Here is a 1948-nt window from a genome sequence, read left to right as displayed (position 1 = left end):
TATATATATATGTTATATTTGACAATCTAGGATATTGTTCATCATCTTGAAATCATGTGGTTAAAGAAAGTTTTCCTTATATTTGCTACTCTATTTTACTGTTTTTCGCTCGTTGGTGGTTGCCATGAAGGAGAAAGAGCAGCTCTAATGAGCTTCAAATCCTTGCTGACTGATCCATCTAATCGGTTATCTTCATGGAAAGGCGAAAACTGTTGCAACTGGAAAGGAATCAAATGCTCAAGTTCAGGTCGTGTTGTAGTTGTCAATCTCTGGAATCCTCATCCGGATGAAGTCATGATCAATGTCAATAAGGAAGTTGTTTCAAGTTCTAACAACGCGTCCGATTTTGCCCTTAAAGGTAATATATCTCCATTGCTCTTCACTCTTGATCATATCCAACATATCGACCTGAGTTTCAACAACTTCATGTTCTCAAAGTTACCTGTTGAGATATCGGACTTAACAAAGTTGACTTATCTCAATCTGTCGAATTCTATGTTTCAAGATTCCATCGACATGCAATTCTCAAATCTTACATCTTTAAGGTCTCTTGATCTTTCGTGTGCTAATTTAGTCCCCGATTTGTCTTCTCTTACTGTTAGCTTGACATTACCACCAAAGTTAGATTCTGGTTCACTGTTAATCTTTTATAAGCTATGGATATCTGTCTAGTCCAAATCTAAGGTGGTTAGAAGGACTCTGACGTCTCAGATATCTCGTATTGACAGGTGTTAATCTATCAAAGTCCTCGGAATCATTTCATTGGGTTAAAACAATATCAAGTCTTTCAAATCTCATCTCACTTCAATTGTCCAACTGCAACATTTCAGGAAGAATTCCGACAGCGCAATTACTTAATCTTACTAGTCTTTCTACTCTAGAAATGAGTTCTAACGTTCTAACTTCCTCGATACCTGATATTCTATCGAACCTCACAACCCTCTCGGTTCTTGACTTTAGTGGCAACGATTTAGACGGTCATATCCCTTATCTTCCTCAACTCGAAAAACTTTCTGTTTCTACCAATCCTGCTATGACCATAGATCTTGTTATAATGTTTTCTGTTCCATGGTCAAAGTTAACATATCTTGACATAAGCTTCACTCGGGTCGGTAGAACGGTTCCTCCTTCTTTAAGCAACTCAACTTCATTAACTGTTTTCCTAGCTGATGGATGCTCGATCGAAGGGTCAATACCTCCTTCTATAACAAAACTTAAGAAATTAAGAATAATGATGCTCAACGACAATGATATCACAGGCCAACTTCCGGTATCCATGTCCGGTTTAACAAGCCTTCAATACTTATCACTTTTCAGAACAGACTACAAGGGAATATTCCAATATCTATCTGTCAAATCCCCTCCCTCGAGTACCTGAATTTAAATTGGAATGATCTAACAGGATGTCTTCCCTCGTGCATACTTCAGCTTCCTAAGCTTTCGTGTCTTTATGTTCAGCAGAATAACCTGAATGGTGATACGCCACTGTCTTTGTTCCGAAAGTCTAGATTGGATCGAATTAGCTTCGGAGTTAGTGGATTGTCTGTGGAAATCAATGATCAAGATCAATCCTTAGTGCAAACTTTCCAGCCCGAGATTTTGGAATTTACATCTTGCAACATGAGAGGAGAAATCCCAAAGTTCTTTTCAAATCTGACGATCCTCGTGATTTTAATTTTGGCTAACAACAGTCTATCAGGAGCCATACCGTACTGGTTGTTCAATCTCCCGGCCCTCTCTGTACTAGATTTATCGATGAATAACTTCAAGGGAGTTATACCTCCAACGATTCAGCTGAAATCTTCTCCTTATCCAACAATAATTAGTTTAGCCGATAACAACCTTCAAGGTCCCATCCCTTCTAAGTTCGAGAATGTTAACGTCATCAATTTGTCACTTACCAATCTCGTTGGCTCAATTCCAACACAGATAGGGGAAGTTCATGGTA

General features: G+C 38.6%; 1 protein-coding gene across 1 annotated transcript; it reads left to right on the top strand.

Moving 5' to 3' along the window:
• Positions 1–54: 54 nt before the first annotated feature.
• Positions 55–1938, top strand: LOC124895264 (leucine-rich repeat receptor protein kinase EMS1-like; the record flags this gene model as incomplete). The annotated part of the gene is made up of 3 exons (XM_047405707.1): positions 55–631; positions 729–1270; positions 1318–1938. Coding segments are annotated over exons 1-3 (1740 nt in total), but the record flags the coding sequence as incomplete, so codon positions are not given.
• Positions 1939–1948: the final 10 nt, after the last annotated feature.

Source organism: Capsicum annuum, unplaced genomic scaffold (genome assembly GCF_002878395.1).
Source record: "Capsicum annuum cultivar UCD-10X-F1 unplaced genomic scaffold, UCD10Xv1.1 ctg80917, whole genome shotgun sequence".
Classification (NCBI taxonomy): Eukaryota; Viridiplantae; Streptophyta; class Magnoliopsida; order Solanales; family Solanaceae; genus Capsicum; species Capsicum annuum.
Note: the sequence above shows the minus strand (reverse complement) of the source record. Positions and strands in the feature narration are given on the sequence as shown.